The 20247-nt window shown below is 46.8% G+C and overlaps 1 protein-coding gene across 1 annotated transcript in view; it reads right to left on the bottom strand.

The window, feature by feature from the left end:
* hpse2 (heparanase 2) overlaps positions 1 to 20247 on the bottom strand; it is a 521818-nt gene that overhangs the window by 200529 nt on the left and 301042 nt on the right. Inside the window, exon 5 of the mRNA XM_041209324.1 lies at positions 10865 to 11036. Coding sequence (XP_041065258.1) covers positions 10865 to 11036 — 172 coding nt within the window. The remainder of the gene's footprint in view (positions 1 to 10864; positions 11037 to 20247) is intronic.

The following is a 20247-nucleotide window of genomic DNA, read 5'->3' as shown; positions in this document are numbered from 1 at the left end:
GACTGTGGCATTAATGTGCAGAGCATGGCTGCAGACTGTGGTGGTAATGTGCAGAGCATGTCTGCAGACTGTGATGGTAACATGCAGAGCACGTCTGCAGGCTGTGATGGTAATGTGCAGAGCATCTCTGCAGACTGTGGTGGTAACATGCAGAGCATGGCTGCAGACTCTGATTGTAATGTGCAGAGCAAGTCTGCAGACTGTGATGGTAACATGCAGAGCATGGCTGCAGACTGTGGCATTAATGTGCAGAGCATGGCTGCAGAATGTGATGGTAATGTGCAGAGCATGGCTGCAGTCTGTGATGGGAATGTGCAGAGCATAGCTGCAGACTGTGGCATTAATGTGCAGAGCATGGCTGCAGAATGTGATGGTAATGTGCAGAGCATGGCTGCAGACTGTGGTGGTAATGTGCAGAGCATGGCTGCAGACTGTGATGGTAACATGCAGAGCATGGCTGCAGACTGTGGTGGTAATGTGCAGAGCATGGCTGCAGTCTGTGATGGAAATGTGCAGAGCGTGGCTGCAGTCTGTGATGGAAATGTGCAGAGCATAGCTGCGGACTGTGGCATTAATGTGCAGAGCATGGCTGCAGACTGTGATGGTAATGTGCAGAGCATGGCTGCAGACTGTTATGGTAATGTGCAGTGCATGGCTGCAGACTGTGACGGTAATTTGCAGAACATGGTTGCATACTGTGATGGTAACATGCAGAGCATGGCTGCAGACTGTGATGGAAATGTGCAGAGCATAGCTGCAGACTGTGGCATTAATGTGCAGAGCATGGCTGCAGACTGTGATGGAAATGTGCAGAGCATAGCTGCAGACTGTGGCATTAATGTGCAGAGCATGGCTGCAGAATGTGATGGTAATGTGCAGAGCATGGCTGCAGACTGTGATGGTAACATGCAGAGCATTGCTGCAGACTGTGATGGTAATGTGCAGAGCATGGCTGCAGACTGTGCTGGTAATGTGCAGAGCATAGCTGCAGACTGTGGCATTAATGTGCAGAGCATGGCTGCAGACTGTGATGGTAACATGCAGAGCATGGCTGCAGACTGTGATGGTAATGTGCAGAACATGGTTGCAGACTGTGATGGTAATTTGCAGAGCATGGCTGCAGACTGTGATGGTAATGTGCAGAACATGGTTGCAGACTGTGATGGTAATGTGCAGAGCATGGCTGCAGACTGTGATGGTAATGTGCAGAACATGCTTGCAGACTTTGATGGTAACATGCAGAGCATGGCTGCAGACTGTGACGGTAATGTGCAGAACATGGGTGCAGACTGTGATGGTAACATGCAGAGCATGGCTGCAGACTGTGATGGTGACATGCAGAGCATGGCTGCAGACTGTGATGGTAATGTGCAGAGCATTGCTGCAGACTGTGATGGTAATATGCAGAGCATGGTGGCAGACTGTGATGGTAATGTGCAGAGCATGGCTGCAGACTGTGATGGTAACATGCAGAGCATGGCTGCAGACTGTGATGGTTACATGCAGAGCATGGCTGCAGACTGTGATGGTAACATGCAGAGCATGGCTGCAGACTGTGATGGTAACTTGCAGAACATGGCTGCAGACTGTGATGGTAACTTGCAGAGCATGGCTGCTGACTGTGATGGTAACATGCAGTGCATGGCTGCAGACTGTGATGGTAACATGCAGAGCATGGCTGCAGACTGATGGTAATGTGCAGAGCATGGCTGCAGACTGTGATGTTAATGTGCAGAGCATGGCTGCAGACTCTGATGGAAATGTGCAGAGCATGGATGCAGACTGTGATGGTAACATGCAGAGCATGGCTGCAGACTGTGGTGGTAATGTGCAGAGCATGGCGGCAGACTGTGATGGTAACTTGCAGAGCATGGCTGCTGACTGTGATGGTAACATGCAGAGCATTGCGGCAGACTGTGATGGCAACTTGCAGAGCATGGCTGCAGACTGTGATGGTACTGTGCAGAGCATGGCTGCAGACTGTGATTATAATGTGCAGAGCATGGCTGCAGACTGTGATGGTAATGTGCAGAGCATGGCTGCAGACTGTGATTATAATGTGCAGAGCATGGCTGCAGACTGTGATGCTAACATGCAGATCATGGCTGCAGGCTGTGGTGGTATCATGCAGAGCACGGCTGCAGACTGTGATGGTACTGTGCAGAGCATGGCTGCAGACTGTGATTATAATGTGCAGAGCATGGCTGCAGACTGTGATGGTAATGTGCTGAGCATGGCTGCAGACTGTGGCAGTAATGTGCAGAGCATGGCTGCAGACTGTGATGATAACGGGCAGAGCATGGCTGCAGACTGTGATGGTAATGTGCAGAGCATGGCTGCAGACTGTGATGGTAATGTGTAGAGCATGGCTGCAGACTGTGATTGAAATGTGCAGAGCATGGCTGCAGACTATGATGGTAACGTGCAGAGCATGGCTGCAGTCTGTGATGGTAATGTGCAGAGCATTTCTGCAGACTGTGATGGTAACATGCAGAGCATGTCTGCAGACTGTGATGGTAACATGCAGAGCACGTCTGCAGGCTGTGATGGTAATGTGCAGAGCATCTCTGCAGACTGTGGTGGTAACATGCAGAGCATGGCTGCAGACTCTGATTGTAATGTGCAGAGCAAGTCTGCAGACTGTGATGGTAACATGCAGAGCATGGCTGCAGACTGTGGCATTAATGTGCAGAGCATGGCTGCAGAATGTGATGGTAATGTGCAGAGCATGGCTGCAGTCTGTGATGGGAATGTGCAGAGCATAGCTGCAGACTGTGGCATTAATGTGCAGAGCATGGCTGCAGAATGTGATGGTAATGTGCAGAGCATGGCTGCAGACTGTGGTGGTAATGTGCAGAGCATGGCTGCAGACTGTGATGGTAACATGCAGAGCATGGCTGCAGACTGTGGTGGTAATGTGCAGAGCATGGCTGCAGTCTGTGATGGAAATGTGCAGAGCGTGGCTGCAGTCTGTGATGGAAATGTGCAGAGCATAGCTGCGGACTGTGGCATTAATGTGCAGAGCATGGCTGCAGACTGTGATGGTAATGTGCAGAGCATGGCTGCAGACTGTGATGGTAATGTGCAGTGCATGGCTGCAGACTGTGACGGTAATTTGCAGAACATGGTTGCATACTCTGATGGTAACATGCAGAGCATGGCTGCAGACTGTGATGGAAATGTGCAGAGCATAGCTGCAGACTGTGGCATTAATGTGCAGAGCATGGCTGCAGACTGTGATGGAAATGTGCAGAGCATAGCTGCAGACTGTGGCATTAATGTGCAGAGCATGGCTGCAGAATGTGATGGTAATGTGCAGAGCATGGCTGCAGACTGTGATGGTAACATGCAGAGCATTGCTGCAGACTGTGATGGTAATGTGCAGAGCATGGCTGCAGACTGTGCTGGTAATGTGCAGAGCATAGCTGCAGACTGTGGCATTAATGTGCAGAGCATGGCTGCAGACTGTGATGGTAACATGCAGAGCATGGCTGCAGACTGTGATGGTAATGTGCAGAACATGGTTGCAGACTGTGATGGTAATTTGCAGAGCATGGCTGCAGACTGTGATGGTAATGTGCAGAACATGCTTGCAGACTTTGATGGTAACATGCAGAGCATGGCTGCAGACTGTGACGGTAATGTGCAGAACATGGGTGCAGACTGTGATGGTAACATGCAGAGCATGGCTGCAGACTGTGATCGTAACATGCAGAGCAAGGCTGCAGACTGTGATTATAATGTGCAGAGCATGGCTGCACACTGTGGCAGTAATGTGCAGAGCATGGCTGCAGACTGTGATGGTAACATGCAGAGCATGGCTGCAGACTGTGATGGTAATGTGCAGAACATGGCTGCACACTGTGGCAGTAATGTTCAGAGCATGGCTGCAGACTGTGATGGTAACATGCAGAGCATGGCTGCAGACTGTGATGGTAATGTGCAGAGCATGGCTGCACTCTGTGGCAGTAATGTGCAGAGCATGGCTGCAGACTGTGATGGTAACATGCAGAGCATGGCTGCAGACTGTGATGTTAATGTGCAGAGCATGGCTGCAGACTGATTATAATGTGCAGAGCATGGCTGCAGACTGTGATTATAATGTGCAGAGCATGTCTGCAGACTGTGATTATAATGTGCAGAAAATTGGCTGCAGACTGTGATGGTAATGTGCAGAGCATGGCAGCAGACTGTGATGGTAACATGCAGAGCATGGCAGCAGACTGTGATGGTAACATGCAGAGCATGGCTGCAGACTGTGATTATAATGTGCAGAGCATTGCTGCAGACTTTGATGGTAACATGCAGAGCATGGCTGCAGATTGTGATTATAATGTGCAGAGCATGGCTGCAGAATGTGATTATAATGTGCAGAGCTTGGCTGCAGACTGTGATGGTAATGTGCAGAGCATGGCAGCAGACTGTGATGGTAACATGCAGAGCATGGCTGCAGACTGTGATGGTAATGTGCAGAGCATGGCTGCAGACTGTGATGGTAATGTACAGAGCATGGCTGCAGACTGTGATGGTAACATGCAGAGCATGGCTGCAGACTGTGATGGTAATGTGCAGAAAATTGGCTGCAGACTGTGATGGTAATGTGCAGAAAATTGGCAGCAGACTGTGATGGTAACATGCAGAGCATGGCTGCAGACTGTGATGGTAATGTTCAGAAAATTGGCTGCAGACTGTGATGGTAATGTGCAGAAAATTGGCTGCAGACTGTGATGGTAACATGCAGAGCATGACTGCAGACTGTGATGGTAATGTGCAGAGCATGGCTGCAGACTGTGATGGTAACATGCAGAGCATTGCTGCAGACTGTGATGGTAACATGCAGAGAATGGCTGCAGACTGTGATGGTAACATGCAGAGCATTGCTGCAGACTGTGATGATAATGTGCAGAGCATGGCTGCAGACTGTGATGGTAATATGCAGAGCATTGCTGCAGACTGTGATGATAATGTGCAGAGCATGGCTGCAGACTGTGATGGTAACATGCAGAGCATTGCTGCAGACTGTGATGGTAATGTGCAGAGCAACCGATGAAAATATAAGTTCTTCACAATAATTCCCAGCACTCAAATCGCCCCTGAATTTTAAATCCCCCTCCACACACCTTAGCCACCCCATGGAGGTAACTTGGACTTTTGGGTGTTATTGAGTATAATGAGTGATTTTGGTTCAACCACATCTCTCACTCCTTTCATTCCCATTGTCTGTTGGAGAGGTGTATAACATGGCTGGTCTGATATCAGCCCCTTTTGCACAATGGGTCGAAATGTTCATCACTGTTCCTGATGGATATCATTGCTCTGTTGCGAACCACAGGAAATAAATTGTGGCACACCTTTTCCCATCGTGTGCATTTCATCTCGATATCCACACCCATACTTGGGAGGAACGTGTCAAATACCCCAATGTTAATTCCAATCCCAGAATCAGAGCTGGACATTGGGGAGACAACATTCCCGGTTCTTCTGCCCAGGCCCAGAGGTCTTATTAGGGTTGCCAACCCTGCAGAATTGCCCTGGAGTGCCCAGGACCATAAAGGTTAATGTCTCAGACACTGCTGTGAGCAAGACAGGAGAAAAATCACAGTGATTAAAAAAAGATCCAGTGATGAAGAGTTGGTTTATTATTGCTGAGAAAGGACATTTTGTCAATCAGTAATAAGTTATTGCTTCCCCTTATCGGTATTCTTGCGATGGTCCTGATGAGCGCAAGATGAAAAGCTTCGACAAAATGTCGTTCCTCAGCAGCACTCAAGTGCTGTATTACCGAATGACTCGTTGGTTTGTTGTTCAGTAAGCGAGGATAGACCTATCGAGTGAGCAAAGGTGGGAGCGTGGAGGTGGGGGAGGGGTTTACGGTGCTTGGAAACAGGAAGTCGTGTGGGCAATACCATCTGGAATTGGCCCAACCAATAGCGATACACGGTGAGTTAGCATGATTCCCGAGGGGGAAACCTGTTTGGCTTGTGATGCCTCGGGGTGCTGCAACCACTTTGTGAACGTGCAGGGAAACAGAACGGCTGTTTGATGATGGAAACCTTTGCAGACACGGGAGGAAAAGAGATGGAAATCAAAATCAGGGCATGGCAGTATTCAGTGCTGGCACCTTGGCACCAAAGGAGTGGCTATCAGCTCTCTGCTAGTGCCAGTTTGAGCCGTGCAAAGTGGAGATGGTGCAGAGCAAGAAGGGGTTATTTATTCAGGTGGTAGCTAGCACCTCCCAGTGGTCAGGGTTTGCAGGCTACTGTCTCGGAAAATCGGGAGGACTTTGGAATTGGAACCCGGACCCGCTCCTTGTTCACAATAAATCAGTCTAAGCGAGCATGGTTACTCAAAGTGCAGAATGTAATATCTAAGGGAAACGTTCGAGTTTAAGGCGATTGCCACTCCCCAAACATCCGGTATGCAAAAATTCCGATTGATTTCATTTGCGAGGCCACCATTGATGTTTCGACTCTAAGTCCGTCAGCACAGGTGACATATAGAAGGTCATATTTACCAGCTGCTGGTAATTGTCAACCATTTCCGGTTGAACAGCACCTTTAAGGAGACTGGAGGCTATTTTTTTTTTTAATTTTAAGTTGCTGTGCAATTAAAGGGAAAAAGCCTTTGGCAAAGCTTCTCGGCTGGTGGGAGAGATGACTCACCATCCTCACCATGATGCCGTCAGAGGGTAGATTTTTCTGAGCGAGGCCTGCTGCCGATGTGTGTGAGTGAAATGTAAACTGTGTGACATATCGGTGCGGACTGTCAGTCAGCGAGGTATCTAAGCAGAAGTGACAACTGGGGAAACCTACCCTGCCAGGCAATGCAGTGACATGTTTCAATGTGGTTTATACCCTCTCATCACAAATTTGTAAAGAAATAAAGAATGGTTTGTCAGAGACTTTGTGCCTGAAGATGTAACCCTTTAAAGTACCACCCATGAAGTTAATACTCCTTTAAAATTTCTCATGAAGATATATTTCTTTAATACTCCCCCCACCCCATGAAGATAGTGCCCTTTGATACCCCTCCATGCAGAAAGTACCATTTTAACCATCCCACCCACCCCCAATAAAGGAGGAACTCCTTACAATTGTACTCTGCTGTGGAGGCCCCCATAGTCAAATAGTCAACCTGACCCCATGGGTGAAGAATAGTCGCTCGGGTGTGATGCTTTAACATGGTTGATACAATCACATGACAGAATAAGTCACCACCTTTTCTCAGTGAGGGGGGAGAGGAGAACTGGATAAGGCAGAGAGTTTGTCTTTAACCTTAACATAAATGCTGTGAGCTCATTTTGTTTCCTTAATATTCTCATTCTGAGAAAAGGACTTTCAATCAATGGGTATTTGTGGGTTCTTTTCCAACCAGCTGGCTTTTGGCCCAAGGAGTGAACGTGATAGCTGGTTCCAGTCTGAAGATTTCAACCTACTTTGTGCTAATCTCAGATGTTGGATTCAAACTGCATTGATGTTTAAACTTGGAGGAGTGAAGGTGTTAAAGGGACAGCAGTTGTGTTGTGGGGGGGGGTGGGGTGCGGTGGAAAGGGGGGGAGAGTCACGAGATTCCAGGCAGGATGGTATCACCAATTGTAAGGAGTTCCTCCTTTATTGCGGGGGGGGGGGGGGGGGGGGGGGGGGGGGGCGCACGGATACAGGGTGGGTGGGATGGTTAAAATGGTACTTTCTGCATGGAGGGGTATCAAAGGGCACTATCTTCTTGGGGGGGAGTGTTAAAGGAATATATCTTCATGAGAAATTTTAAAGGAGTATTAACTTCATGGGTGGTACTTTAAAGGGTTACATCTTCATGCACAAAGTCTCTGACAAACTATTCTTTATTGCTTTACAAATTTGTGATGAGAGGGCATAAACCACATTGAAACATGTCACTGCAATGCCTGGCAGGGTAGTGAAGAGGCTCCGTAACATCGTTACAACATTTGCAACGTTACATTTTCGGTTTTGTAGAAGACAAGCCTTAGTTTGCAGTCAGTGGCGCAATAAATGCTGCTTACCTCCGACCTTCAACTAAGTCTCACTGAGAGATGGAAAGCTCTCTTTGGCGAGAATTTCACCGCTATCGTCATGCAGTGTTCCTACAACGATAGAACCGTTCTTTACTAGGGGATTCTCAGCATGGCACGAGTGATTTCATCAGGCTGTCCAAGCAGCCAATTACGTTAAAGGATTTTCACAGACAGCCCAGCCAGGAAACAAAAAGCAGTAAAATAAAATAACTTGTAAAAATGTTTACATAGAACCAGGGCCAGTGCAAGAGTATTAGGCATACTAGGTAAACCTTCAGCCTTGTGCTCCCAACCCCAAAATTAATTTTCAAAAATAAATATTGTGCATTCGTATAAATAAAAATTTTATATTTATAGTTACAGGTTTATTTTACATGGAGAAGGAGAATATTATAAAACTGATCGTACATTCTCATTATTCAACATTCTTCACAGGATATGTACAAGAAGAAATGCACATTACAAAGGGCAGGATCTTTGGGGTGGGGCACAGTGTCTGCTCGCCAATAGGTAACATGTCGCAGGATGACATCAGGCGTAACTCCCGACATCACCCCGCGTCATTTCAATTTTCAGGTTGGCGGGAGGGTGGGGGGGGTGGGGGGCGCAGCCGAATCAGCTGTGGTCCCGCCGACCTGTTAATGACCTATTGAGGCCATTTAGAAAGTAATTGAGATAATTAATGGACCTGCCCGTCCAACCTTAGGGTTGGTGGGCAGGCTGGGAACCCTGGTGGGCATTAGAAAAAGCATGAAACCCTCATTCACGGGCGGGATGAGGTTTCTTGAGAATTTAAAAAATTTGAATAAATGCTTTAAAGTGATGGACATGTCCCAACTCATGTGACAGTGTCACACGAGGGAACATGTCAGGGAAATTTTATTTTTGCACCTTCACCGTTTTAAAATTTGGCGCCGATCTCCGAGGCAGCACTTAGCCTCAGGGAGCTGAGTGCACTCTTTTACGCACATGAGAGAAAGAGCGCACTCTCAGCTGAGGGATTCCCCCCTGCCGGCTCAGGGAACGCATAGCGCTTCCTGGCAGACATCACGCTGGGTGGGCCTTAATCGGCCCCCCCACGTAAAATGGCGGCACGGCCCCAATCGGGGGCGCCGATCAGAGGCGAGCCCACCTGTACCCGCTCCTGCACCTCCCCCCACAATAGGGGGGAAATTCTTCCCATGTAATACGGCTCACATGATGTAATACCATCTGTTCCTGCAAATGCTCCTGGACGATTTTATGCACAATTTACACAATCAGTAATCATTCCGATAGAGTGAGCTGGATTAAATTATGGTTTGGGATGGTCATGTAGATGTGCAAATTTGCATAAACAGAATGAGGGATATGATATGAAATTTTGGGACAGACTGCAATGTAAATACATGGAAATCTGTATGTATGTCAGTACATGTGAATGTATATGAATAGATCTAGACCTTTCATTCCCTGAAGCCTGTGTTTACATATGTAGTTTCGTGACCAGGTAATTCAGTTTTTTGCTGACCCCCCACCCCAATAAATTTTGCCACTCTAGGCCACTGCCTAGTTTGCCAAGTGGTTGCTCCAGTCTGGCACAGAACAAGCTAAAAATTGCAACATAAAGGGAAGGTAAAATCTGAAATTATTATTAATAAATAATTATCATTAGTAAATTATTATTAAATTACTCTGAAATTTATTTTGTTGTAAAAGCCCATCTGATTTGACAATGTGCTTCAGGGAAGGGAATCTGCTGTCCTTACCTGGTCTGGCCTACATGTGACTCCAGACCCCACAGCAATGGGGTTGACTCTTAACTGCCCCCTGAAATGGCCTAGCAAGCTGCCCAGTTCATGGGCAATAAGGGATGGGCAACAAATGCTGGCCTTGACATCAATGCCCATGTCCCATTACAGGAAATAGCGAAAAAGGAATTGGAGCAATAGGCTGTCTGCTCCTTGTTGGGAAATTAGCTAAACTCATGTAACTTTTGGTTTGTGGCTCTCCCTCTACTTAAGTGCGGAATAAGCCGGTGATTTGGGGAAAATTCGGAGTCATTACACAGCAGAGTAAATTGTCCCCAGCCGTAGCACACACTCTCACACTGTGGGCTGCAGATACTCTCAGACTGTGGGCTGCAGATACTCTCACACTGTGGGCTGCAGATACTCTCTCACTGTGGGCTGCAGATACTCTCTCACTGTGGGCTGCAGATACTCTCACACTGTGGGCTGCAGATACTCTCACACTGTGGGCTGCAGATACTCTCAGACTGTGGGCTGCAGATACTCTCACACTGTGGGCTGCAGATACTCTCACACTGTGGGCTGCAGATACTCTCACACTGTGGGCTGCAGATACTCTCACACTGTGGGCTGCAGATACTCTCACACTGTGGGCTGCAGATACTCTCAGACTGTGGGCTGCAGATACTCTCACACTGTGGGCTGCAGATACTCTCACACTGTGGGCTGCAGATACTCTCAGACTGTGGGCTGCAGATACTCTCAGACTGTGGGCTGCAGATACTCTCAGACTGTGGGCTGCAGATACTCTCAGACTGTGGGCTGCAGATACTCTCGGACTGTGGGCTGCAGATACTCTCGGACTGTGGGCTGAAGATACTCTCGGACTGTGGGCTGCAGATACTCTCGGACTGTGGGCTGCAGATACTCTCGGACTGTGGGCTGCAGATACTCTCGGACTGTGGGCTGCAGATACTCTCGGACTGTGGGCTGCAGATACTCTCGGACTGTGGGCTGCAGATACTTTCACACTGTGGGCTGCAGATACTCTCAGACTGTGGGCTGCAGATACTCTCAGACTGTGGGCTGCAGATAAACCTACCCGTCCAGCAAGGCTGCCGCATTTCGCCTTGGCCGGCCTATGTTTGGCCCATACAGGCTGGCTTTGGTGTAGAATCGGACAGACTGCAGCAAGTTCTTGAGCTGGATGTAGTCCCTTCCCAGCTGGCTCCCGTTAATCGTCTTCCCGACCATGGTACGGTAGCTGTTGGGCTCTGCGGAAATATTGCGAAACGTGTGTTTGAGAGAGAAGAAAAAAAAAGCGTGGTGCCCCTTGATCAGCTGTCGTAACCCAGGAACAAATCAAGTGACCATCAGCTACTAAAACCTCCTCCGCCTCCCCCTTTTTAAACTCTTCTCATTTATAACATGCATTTGGTGAACTGTCAGGAAAAGTGAAGCTTCTAAGGTTATGTCTAGTTTGCCGGTTTATATCTGGCACAACGCGATCATAAAATGTTTAATACTGTAACAAATCGGAAAAAGCGGTTTCAAGAATTGTAGAACGCCTTTATATGTGGCTCAATTATTAATAAAAGATCTTTTAAAGTACACGGAGTCAAACTCTCCGTAGGTACATCAAAGAACACACGTTATTCTTCAGATCCCCACTGCATTGTCCAGTATAAATCTCCAATATTCTGACATCTCCTCTATCATCGTCATTCGCACAGCATGAAGTAGCCTCTAGTTTTTCATGCTCTTTATGCCCGCTTCTGTATGATTCATACTGTAACACAGCAGGAGCTATCCACTGACGAAGAAAGAACTCACGTTTGTAAAGTGCCTCTTACATCATCGGGACAACCCCGAGTTGCAGCCTAGCCAATCAATTTCTCATGAAGTGCAGGCACTGCTTGAAATACAGTAAATTGCAGTACATGAGATAAACGGCCACTTAACCTGTAGTTGGCAGCAATGTTTGAGGGATGAACGTTGGTCAGGATAGTGGGAGAGAACGCCCCTTCACTTTAAATAGCCAGACGGGTTCCTTTTCACTACCTCTCTTTAAATATATTCTCACATTAAGGCCCGCATTCATTGTCCCACATTAGTTGCATTGGGTTGCCCAACTGAGATTAAATGTTTTCCTGGAGGTTTCATCAGAAGATTTTCCCTCACACTCCAGTCGACCAACACATCCATCTTTGTGATGCATTGCCTTCCTAGGCCAAAGACTCATTATCCAACTAGATGATGCTTGACTATTGGCCAAAGAGCCTTTTCTCCCCGTTTTCAATATTTTGATATCTGGTAGAGAGAAATGCTCAAAGGAAATGACAAAGAAGAATAATCTTCTTTAATGTTGCGATGACTTTTCTCCAGGGTGCCACACAGCAGTGTCCTGGAGATTGATCTTCGACTCCTGGAGACGCCTGCTCAATCCCAGAGGGTTGCCAACCCTATAGTTGCCTTCAGTTGACACAAGCGCAGATAAGTATGAGTCTTCTGGAGGAACGACCAGGGAGAAAAGTTCATGCTCAATGGAGAGACGCTAATGGGTGTGAATGAACACAGGAGACAAAAGGTTCACACACATTAAGGTGTTAATGGGAAGCACTCTTGCCACTCAATCAGAAGGTCCTACACCAGACACTTGAGCATATAATCTAGTCTGGCACTTCACTGCAGTACTAAGGGAGTGCTGCACTGTCAGAAATACCGACTTTTGGATGAAACGTTAAACTGAGGCCCTGCCTGCCCTGTCAGGTGTGTGTAAAAGATCCCATAGCACTTGCTGAAAGAAGAGGAATCGAGTCCTCCCTGGTGTGTCCCGGCCAATATTTGTCCCTCAACCTGCATCATTAAAACAGATTATCTCGTCATTATCAGATTACGGTTTGTGGGAGCTTGCTGTGCACAAACTGGCTGCCATGTTTCCTGCATTACAACAGTGACTACACTTCAAAGCGTCTCAGTGGCTGTAGCAAGTTTGCAATGTCTCGAGGTCACGAAAGGTGCTGCATAAATGCAAGAATTTCTTTCTTGTAATTCTCTGAAAGTATGAGTGCAGGTAGATAAAATCATAAATTAGACCAATGGCATTTTGAGCTTTTTAAATAGCAGCATAAAGGTATAAGGGTAAAGAAGTAAAGAAAGAAAAGCATGGGTCAGGCAATAGATATAATGCTGCAAGTTTGGGTAGCTTACTATTAGAAACCATTGAGAATGTACAGGGTAGACTCATCAGGATGATGTTTGAGTACAAATTTTAGTAATGGGGGGAAGACTTCAGCTACTGGGACTGATTCCTCTAGAGTAGAGAAAGCTAAATGGAGACGTAAACGATATTTTTAAAATCATTAAGGACGGAATTTTACACCGGCGAGATTTTACAGTCCATCCAAAGTCGATGGACTTTTGAAAGGCTCTCCACATTTTACAGCCCCATCCCTGTCATGAGGGGGGGCCATAAAATTCTGCCCTAGGGTAACAACAGGGAAAGATTTTTTTTCTGGTTGAGGAGTCACTTCTGCAAGATTATCAATTTAAGATTGTGTTAAAGACAAGAGATGTGAAGTAATTTCTTTAAGCTGAAGGTTGCTGGAACTTGTGGATACTTTGCTACAGGGTGTGAGACAGAGACCAATGCATGTTTTAAAGGTAAATTGGATAAATATTTGTATCAAATGAAATAGGGCTCTGAGGAAAGAGTGGGGCAGGATTGACTTGGGTATGTCCTAGCAACCCAAAAGGTAAAAAACAGTTCGGACCAGTATTCTTATTCCCCAGATTTTACTGGTGTTCCATTTTAAAGTAGAAAAGACCAGTATTCTTATTCCCCAGTTTTGACTGTATTTTTCTTCTGGGAAAGAGTTAGATGTGGATCAACCAGATTGGATCCTGCTGTGCAAACTTATATATGGTTCTAGATCACATTTACTGTGTGATTTTTCTCTCTTGTTTGAAGGTGGTCTCTCTACCTAACCGCAGGAGAGATGTCATTCTGACCCACTCTGTGGTATCGGCGGAGAAGAGCACAACTCATGATTCAGAAAAAACAGAAACAGAAATACCTGGAGAAACTCAGCAGGTCTGGCAGCATCGGCGGAGAAGAGCACAACTGAAGTTTCGAGTCCTCATGACTCATGATCTGTGGAAGGGTCATGAGGACTCGAAACTTCAGTTGTGCTCTTCTCCGCCAATGCTGCCAGACCTGCTGAGCTTCTCCAGGTATTTCTGTTTCTGTTTTTGTTTCGGATTTCCAGCATCCGCAGTTCTTTGCTTTTACCGCTCTGTGGTATGTTGTTCCCGTTAATGTTTGCCACCAGACTCATGAAATCGGGCTCTGTCCCTAAACGGGAGAGGGGGAGGGGGGGGTGCGGGGTGGGGGGGGGGTGGGGGTTGTGAAGCATTAATCTGGCTGTTGTAACCATAAGGATGAGTCATAATGCCGATAATTTAGTTCCTTGAGCAGAACTTTCCCCTCGTCGGTCGGGCGGGTGGGGGTGGTGGGGGGGGTGGGGGTGGTGGGGGTTGTGGGGTGGGGTTGGGGGGGCGTTGGGGATGAGATTTCAACCAGTGACTATTAAAATCAAAATTTTTAAAACTCATTTTTAACATGTCCCGGCTCATGTGATTGGGTCACGTGAGGGGACGTGTTTTCTTTTAACATTTTTAAATTCTTTGTTTATGCTTTTAAAGTTTCTTCAGCTCCCTGAAGCGACTCTGGGCCTTCGGGGGAGTGTTCAGTGACCGCAACCGCCCCCACCACCCCCCCCACCTCCCCCCCCACCGTGCACAGCCAGAAACTAGCGCTCCTCCCGCCCCCACCCAGGCAGCGCTGAGCGTTTCAGCGCTCGATCGACGCCGGCTGCCTGCTGATTGGCTGACCCGGCATGAAATCGCGGCCCGGGCCCGATCGCAGGTGGCACTCGGACAACCCGCCCCCACTCTCAGGCCCGCCCACTGCACCCGCCCGGCGAGGTAAAAAAAAAACCCCTGCCCCATGGATCTGTAAAAAAGGCGCAAAAGCTTTGAAATGCCAACAGGTTCCCTGCGGTGGAGAAATGCTGCACTCACTGCTTCAGTCCTCAACATGTGGGTGGACGCATTTTGAGACAACCTCACCAGAACAGCTGAAGGTAGGTGATTTACAACAGAGCAGCCAGTCCAAGCGAGCACACTAGTTTCACTCACACTGTCATCATGCTGGGAGATAAATTCCATAATACGCCAAAGAATTACACCAGAATCTGAATTCTGGCTCAGTAAAAGGCATTTGTTTTAAGGGGTGGATGTGTTAAAGTATAACACATTTCTTTGCTGCTTGACAGTTATATTACTGCCAAAAAAATGTTCCACTTTATGTCAGTAAAAATGCATCTGTGAGAGGCATGTCAGTCTTCAGGAATAGGATATTTACCCATTGCTTCACTGTCACTGTCACATAATCCTGGAACTCACTCCCTAACTGCACTCTGGGTGTACACATTAGACCATAAGGACATTAGAAATAGGAACAGGAGTAGGATACACAGCCCATCGAGCCTGCTCCATGATTCAATAAGACCATGGCTGATCTTGCCTGCCTGCTCCCCATGTTCTTTAATTCCCTGAGAGACTAAAAATCTGTCTATCCCAGCCTTAAACGTATTCAACGATGGAGCATCTACAACCCTCTGGGGTACAGAATTCCAAAGATACACAAACCTTTAGAGTGAAGAAATTTCTCCTCATTTCAGTCCTAAATGATTGGCCCCTTACCCTGAGACTGCACCCCCAACCACAGAGACAATCTCTCAGCGTTCGCCCTATCAAACCCCTTCAGGATTTTGTAGGTTTCAACGAGATCACCTCTTATTCTTCTTAAACTTGCGAGTAAATAGCTCCAATTTGCTCAGCCTTTCATTATAGGACAACCCCCCCTCACCCCAGGGGCCAATTTAGTGAACCTTCGCTGTACCACCTCCGACGCAAGTATATCCTTTCCTAAATGTGGAGACCAAAACTGCACATGGGCTGCAGCAACTGAAGTTGGCAGCTCAGCACCACCTTCTCTAGGGCAATTATGGATGGGTAATAAATGCTGGCGTTGACAGAGATACCTACATCCCAAGAACAAATCAAAAAAAACCCTCTGTAGTAGGGATACTCAATCCAGGTTTAGTATAAGTTATAAATGTTAACCTGAAAATTACTGTCCGTCAGAGTCAAACAATTTAGTGCCACTGTTAAAATAGTAGAGAGAATTTGGTGCTGGGTTTACCTTTTAAGGGTGGGGAAGAGTTGTTTCCCAGTCCTGAACCCAACCTTGGGAGAGACGGCCACTCACTGGGATCTTCATGGAGCAGACCTCTCTTAATTGGCATGGAGACCAGTTCCCTGTCCAGTTAAAGGTAGGTGGGTGGGCTCTAGATGCTGAAGGGCCAATCAGAGCTTTTCCAGCTTGAAAGGAACAGCTGGCTCCTGGGGTAGGTAAGTAAGAGAGAGGGCGCTTCAAAATGGAGATACCCTATCTCCAACTTTTTAAAAGCTTATATTAACAAATGAGTTCTGCAGCCCAGCTGCCATTGTTGGGGGGAGTGTGGGGGCCCTATACAGGATGGCCTGTGTCTGCTTCTGTACCCAGGCAGCCAGGGAAGGTCTCTAGCCCACCCTGGAGTACTGGCCCCCAGTCTGTCTCCAGGTACCTAAACTGGCCCTTGCTGCCTCCATTAATTGGCCTGAATTAGACTCTTAATGAGCGTGATTGGCTACATGGAGGTGGCTAGCCCTCCTGCCCCACTCCTGCCTCCACAAAAATGGCGCAGAGACAGGATGGAGCTGGGGAATTGGCCTCTTGTCCTGATCCTGACCTTGACAAGCGTCGAAAATCGCGTCCCAAGTCTTCTAAATTTTTGTACGATAACATTGCCAATGGCTGCTTCGATTTACAACTTTAACAATGTCACAGGAGCATTAACAAACAAACTTTGACACCAAGATGCACAATAAGGTATCAAAACAGGTGATCAAAAGCTTAGTCAAGGAGCTAGGTTCCATGGAAGAGAGAGAGAGAGAGAGAGAGATAGAGAGGTTTAGGGAGGAAATTCCAGAGCTTAAGGCCGAGACAGCCTTCAGCGTACAATCTGAGTGTAGTGCAGCTTTTAATCCACTCTCAGAAGACAATCTGCACTGCACCATTGTCACATTACTGTCTGCCATAAGACCATAAGACATAGGAGCAGAAATTAGGCCATTCGGCCCATCGAGTCTGCTCCGCCATTCAATCATGGCTGATAACCCCATTCTCCCGCCTTCTCCACACCATAGATTGCAGCAGTTTCCATCGCTGCAATTGTTCAATTATAGACCGAGAATTAGTGTGAACTGGAGCCTGGACTGAAACTGCCCAAACTCATCCCATTCAGCATTCCCACACCAGAGTGACAGAACAACCACTGGTCAAGGTTAGAATCAAACCCATGATCTGGGGCATAAAGGAAATGATGGGGTTTGGACTGACTGTGCCTCCCCATCATCCACCATAAAGAAGGCACTTATCCCCTCAATCTTGCTGGTCAAGAAGTGAAAGGATGACATTATACACTCAGTGTAACTCCTTAGTTGTCGCAGTGGAGGACCCATTCTGCACGGCTTATGGACAGATATATGGAATAGAACTGGACAACAACTTGTGTTTATAAAGTGCCTTTTACACAGTAAAACCTCCCAAGACACTTCACAGGAGCATTAAAAAACAAAATCTGATAGCGAGCCACATAACGAGATATTAAGTCAGTTTGGTCAAGGGGGTAGGTTCTAGGGGACGTCTTAAAAGAGGAAAGAGGTAGAGACGGAGAGATTTAGGGAGGACCAGCAGTGGCATTATGAAGATATACCCCAGTGACACCACGAATGGGCAGCAGTGTCACAGAAAGGGGAGCTTGATACAAAATGTCTCCTTCAAAATGATGCTTGAAACAAGCCAACAAGTGATGATTGTGAGACACTGATATGTCTATATCTTTCTCTTTCAACTGGCATGCATAATATTAGTTAATAAATGAGCAGACTTTGGTTGAAATTCAGGAAAGGCTGTTGCAATGGTAACCTCCTCTGGATTCTGGTCATCCTGCACAATCCAAAGTGAATTTGTGAGTCAGCCCAGCTCCGAGTGGGCACTGCCCTTAGTTCTGTATTGGTTGGCATTAGGTTAGCAATTGGCACACAGAGAGGGGGCAGGGAGGTTGGTGTGGAAAGCAGAAGAAGGTCACATTGGAGTATTAGGTGCTCTCTGAGGTTGGAACTGAGACACGTCTCCATGGTAGAGGGCAGTACTCTGCATCTAATCTGTACTGTTCCTGAGCTGGATTTACCCGAAACTGACACTTGAGTACCTGAACTGCAATGTTTAAAATTCAGTTTGAAAAGTACAAATTATTGGATTGAGCGACCCCTTTAAATAAGTGGCTATTAATCTCAAACTCTCCATTACTGTTCCTCATTATCACTAAACATAATTTGACACAGATCTAACACTTCATTATTCACTAAATTCTGCAGTCTGGTCAATATAAATATCACAAATGTGAACTCTTAAAATGATCCTAAAGTATCTTAGTACTGAAAATATAAAACTGCATTTTTCTAAGTTTTTTTTTATATATGACAGCACATTTTACATACACCTCCCATTAAGTGAGTTCCCCAGATAAAGATCTAGACAGTTTGGACAACCAGTTGTTAATTTGAGAGGAGCATTATGTCATTGATGCTGAATTTCCTCTCAATTTTCCACTTTTTTCCTGCTCCCTTTCCAATGGAGATGTCTTGTATTTAGGGACATGGTTCATGGGTGCCAGGGATGATTTTTAATACCTCATGTGTGAGCAGGGACCATGATTTGGAGTAAAAGTAAAAACTGTTGGAAGTACTCAGCAGATCAGGCAGAGAAACAGGGTTAACATTTCAGGCCAGTACCCTCTCATTAGAACTGAAGAGAGATAGAAATGTAATAGGTTTTGAGCAGGAGTGGAAGGGTGTTTGGAAGAACAAAAGGGGAGGTTTATGATAGGGAGGGATTCAACGACAAAATGTTTCATGGTGCAAAATCCAAAGCAAGTGTTAGCGGGTACTATGAAGAAACAAAAGATATGCCCACATGAGGGTGACCCATCCAAATGCAAAGCGAAGGAATAAAGAGAGAAACCAGCAGAGAAAAGGCACAATGGAGGCAAAAGTTATGATCTAATATTGTTGAACTCAATGTTGAAAGGTGAGGTGCTGTTCCCTGAGCTCGCATTGAGCTTTGTTGGAACACTATAGCAGGCCAAGGACAGAGAGGTCAGAGCGGGACCAAGGTGGAGAATTAAAAAGGCTTAGAAACTGCATTGCTACCAGGCCTAACCCTGGCATGAGCTACCATCTAGACATTGCCATTTTGTTGCAAAGGTGAGATAATGATCCGATTTGATTAATTGTTTTCAACCTCACTGCCTCAAATTGAGTTCAGCTAATTCAGAGGGATTGAGACTGAGAGCCTCTCGGTTTATGTAGTTCAGCTATACACTGAGCAGCTGCTTTATCAGATGATTGAGAGGTAGGTGCACTTTGAACTTCATCTATTCATCACTGGTCTGCTAAGTGACAAACCCCATAAAGCTGGGATAACCCACCAAATACATTGGCACCCGAACTGTAGCTAATGAGCAACATGGAGCCACTTATCACTGGCAGTGCTGCACTCAAAGTCCAGGCAACTCTGTCCTATTTTGGCTTAGGTTCCCGTATTTGCTGATTGGCTCAGTTTGAATTTTGAGAGCCTGAAGGTTTGAAAATGGCCTCACCATCGGATAAGCCCAAAAGGAAGATGCCAAGATCTGCTGCTGTTAGCAGCAATTGGAGATGTAAACCAATTGATGCTAGCATGGATTTAAACTTTATACCTGGCTCCTGAAGTTCCATGTGAGACACCATTGGGACAAAGGGTGGAATTTTTCACTCCGCAAGTGTGGTGGCAGGCAGAAAAGTTGGGGAGGTTCACCTGGGCCAGTGTGGTAGGTCTCTGCACCAGATCCTTCGCTTTTCACCACATTATGTAACCATAAATGAGGGGCACATTGTATCTTGTGATGGGATGGGCTGGGATTCACCCGCCCCACCATTACCTCATCAGCTCTTATTTCTGGGCACCATATTTAAATGGCACCTGTGCACACATTCACTGTCTGCAACATAGGGCTTCTCGTGGTGAGTGATAGTCCCGAGAAGAGACAATGGCTGTGCACCCAAGTTCAGCAACAAGGAGCTAGCGGCACTCAAGGGCTGGTGTGAAACCCTCTACCCCTGTGGTGGGAGTTGGAGGTCCACCAACTTCACCAGCAAGGCTTGGGAGGAGGTTGCCAGGGCTCAGAGGAGTCCCGCTATCATGTACAGAAAAAGGGTGAATGATCTCATCTGCTCCTTCAGGGTAAGTCGACCTCCTCTTCAATTTCAACTCTC

The sequence above is a fragment of the Carcharodon carcharias genome, chromosome 17, assembly GCF_017639515.1.
Source record: "Carcharodon carcharias isolate sCarCar2 chromosome 17, sCarCar2.pri, whole genome shotgun sequence".
Classification (NCBI taxonomy): Eukaryota; Metazoa; Chordata; class Chondrichthyes; order Lamniformes; family Lamnidae; genus Carcharodon; species Carcharodon carcharias.
The sequence above is the reverse complement of the archived record's forward strand: the minus strand, read 5'-3'. Positions and strand labels throughout refer to the sequence as shown.